The sequence below is a fragment of the Apis dorsata genome, unplaced genomic scaffold (assembly GCF_000469605.1).
Source record: "Apis dorsata unplaced genomic scaffold, Apis dorsata 1.3 scaffold_270, whole genome shotgun sequence".
In the NCBI taxonomy this organism is placed as follows: domain Eukaryota; kingdom Metazoa; phylum Arthropoda; class Insecta; order Hymenoptera; family Apidae; genus Apis; species Apis dorsata.
This window is the reverse complement of record NW_006263548.1, coordinates 622,534-624,905: the sequence shown is the minus strand read 5'-3', so window position 1 is coordinate 624,905 and position 2,372 is coordinate 622,534. Positions and strand designations below refer to the sequence as shown.

The 2,372-nt window shown below is 29.5% G+C and overlaps 1 protein-coding gene across 15 annotated transcripts in view; it reads left to right on the top strand.

The window, feature by feature from the left end:
- The window catches only part of LOC102678720 (TRAF2 and NCK-interacting protein kinase), a 29,477-nt gene that overhangs the window by 24,535 nt on the left and 2,570 nt on the right, over positions 1-2,372 (top strand). For 13 of the 15 annotated variants that reach the window (XM_006616790.2, XM_006616796.2, XM_031510969.1 and 10 more), the window contains one exon: positions 308-460. The exons of the other annotated variants lie outside the window; for them this stretch is intronic. In XM_006616790.2, the coding sequence (XP_006616853.1) occupies positions 308-460 (153 nt within the window). The remainder of the gene's footprint in view (positions 1-307; positions 461-2,372) is intronic. 15 annotated transcript variants of the gene reach the window in all.

Genomic DNA, 2,372 nt, shown 5'->3' with positions numbered 1-2,372 from the left:
TTTTTTTTTTTTTTTTTTTTTTTTTTATCAAAACCTGAATTTTATTCTTAACTCTTTCAGAGTTTTCTACTCACTACTTTTCATATTTAATAGAAGAATTTAAGCGAAAAAAATTCATTAATAATATATCGACAAGATCCATTTTAAATTAGTAAATAAAATAAATTAAAAAGAAAAAAAAAGAATTCAGGTTTCAAATTTTCAGCAGATACTTTTTTTTTTTTTTTCTTTGACTTTCTTTCCACTATTTTCTTTACGTAACTAACATCGGCTTAACCACTTAAAATATTAATCCATGTTTTTGTAGAATCGAGAAAGCGGTGATCGTTCGAGAGGCGGAGGCAGCGGTGGTGACTTCCAGAGGTCGGATTCATCCCCTGGATCTCGACCAAGCTCCGTGTTACCGGATCTTCTCACCTCGTCACCTGGCCAACGACAGGACAAAACAACAAGTGAAGAGGTTAGATACATATTTTTCCACGTAAAAAAATGTACATAAACATATATTTCTTTCCATTCTCTTTCTATTTTTTTTTTTTTTTTCATCTTCTCCATTTATATGTATACGCGAATGTGCAAAATTTCCACGCATTCAGACTCGTTTCACAATGTTCAAATGCTATCTATAAATGGGGATCTCGTTGATTGTCCATGATCGCTGATTTTTTTTGTATTACTCTTCATAGTTAAAGTGTTCCACGCGTGTCCCTATATGACCTGTTTCACACGATATATATTATATACGTATATAAGAAAATATATTACGTGAGCATGACAGCCATTACCACCAAGAAATATAAGACAGAAAAAAAAAAAAAAGGGTGAAGAAAAGAAAAAAAAAGATTCTGAAAAAAATGTTGACAAAGTACGGTATATTTTAGATTAAAAGCAACAGCATAATTGATCGCATTTCGAGATCTTGTCTTTTTCTTATTTCATCATTGTATAGTTTTGCACCTTAAGATCGATCGATTTTTTTTTTCTTTGCTTCGCTTTTGATGCACTTTCTTTCTTTCTTTCTTTCTTTTTTTTTTTTTTTTTTTTTTTGAAATAATAAATATTTCGAAAGAGACGAATTGAAATTGTTGTTGCTTTTATCAATAAATATTTCGAAAGAGACGAATTGAAATTGTTGTTGCTTTTATCATTTTTTTTTTTTTTTTGTAGTCACCGATAGCGAGCTTTAATATGTGATTCATAGTTTTTAGTACGATTGGTATAGGAAATTATAGAAGTATGATAGATATAGGACAAGGGTCCATTTTTTATCCTTCCATTTTTCTAATATTGTTTCGATTATTTATATAATGAATATTTACGATATTCTTTATCTTAAAATGTTTCAAATTGAATATAATTAAATTCTCAACTTAAAGAATATCATTTCATTAATGATTATCTCTTTCGATTTTCATTACTATTGCAATAATTTTGCAAGGATAAATTATTCGAAAATAATATAATTTTACAATATGATTCTATATATTTTAAGGAAGATAATAAAAATAATAGAATTTTGGCAGAGTATCATAATTTTCTCATTGCTTCTAAAATTTTTATTTTAAATTTATCGATTTATATTTATATTATCGCTTCGTTTTATTTTGCGATTTTTTTTTTTTTTTGTATTATACTTTAGACTAGTGCCTGCCAATGACTGATATTTCTCAAGCACCTCTTTCACCTTTCTGTTCTAAAACTTTGTTAAAGTTGGTAGGATATCTCACGCGTTTCCACTTCTAATGCTCTCCGCGATGCAATTCCGTTATTTTGCTAATAAGGAGAGAAAGATGTTTGGACATGAACATCTTGGATTTGGAACAGAATTTTCGCACAATAGAACACGCAGGTGTTTCAATTTTACACAGGGTCTTATGATATATCCCATCTTTTGAGGATCGATTCTAAAATAAGAGTAGAAACGAGCATAAAAATTGATATTGAACGAAAGTGTCGAGGCTTATTTATCAAGCTACGAACAATTTAATTTTTTTCACTTAGACGAAGCGAAAAAGAAAACTAGAGTAACGACTTTTATTAATTTAAAAGAAAAAAAAAAAAACGAATTTATGATCAATTGTTAGAAATTATTAAATCATTACACTATTATATATACTTATGTTTTTTTTATTATGCGCAAAAATCCGCGCAAAAATAGTCCCATTACGTTTGTCAGCGTGACTAATTAAGGATTCTGTTGTGTGTTGTGGGACGCGTGGGAGCTCTAATCCGAAGAGCAAGGCCCTTTCTACTGACCATCCCAATCCCAATACTAATTATCATGTAAGTATTCATTCGATATCGAATTTAGTTCAGTGTTGCTTTTTCCTCCTCTTATAGAAGGATATTATCTCTTGTGTGCAAAGGAAACG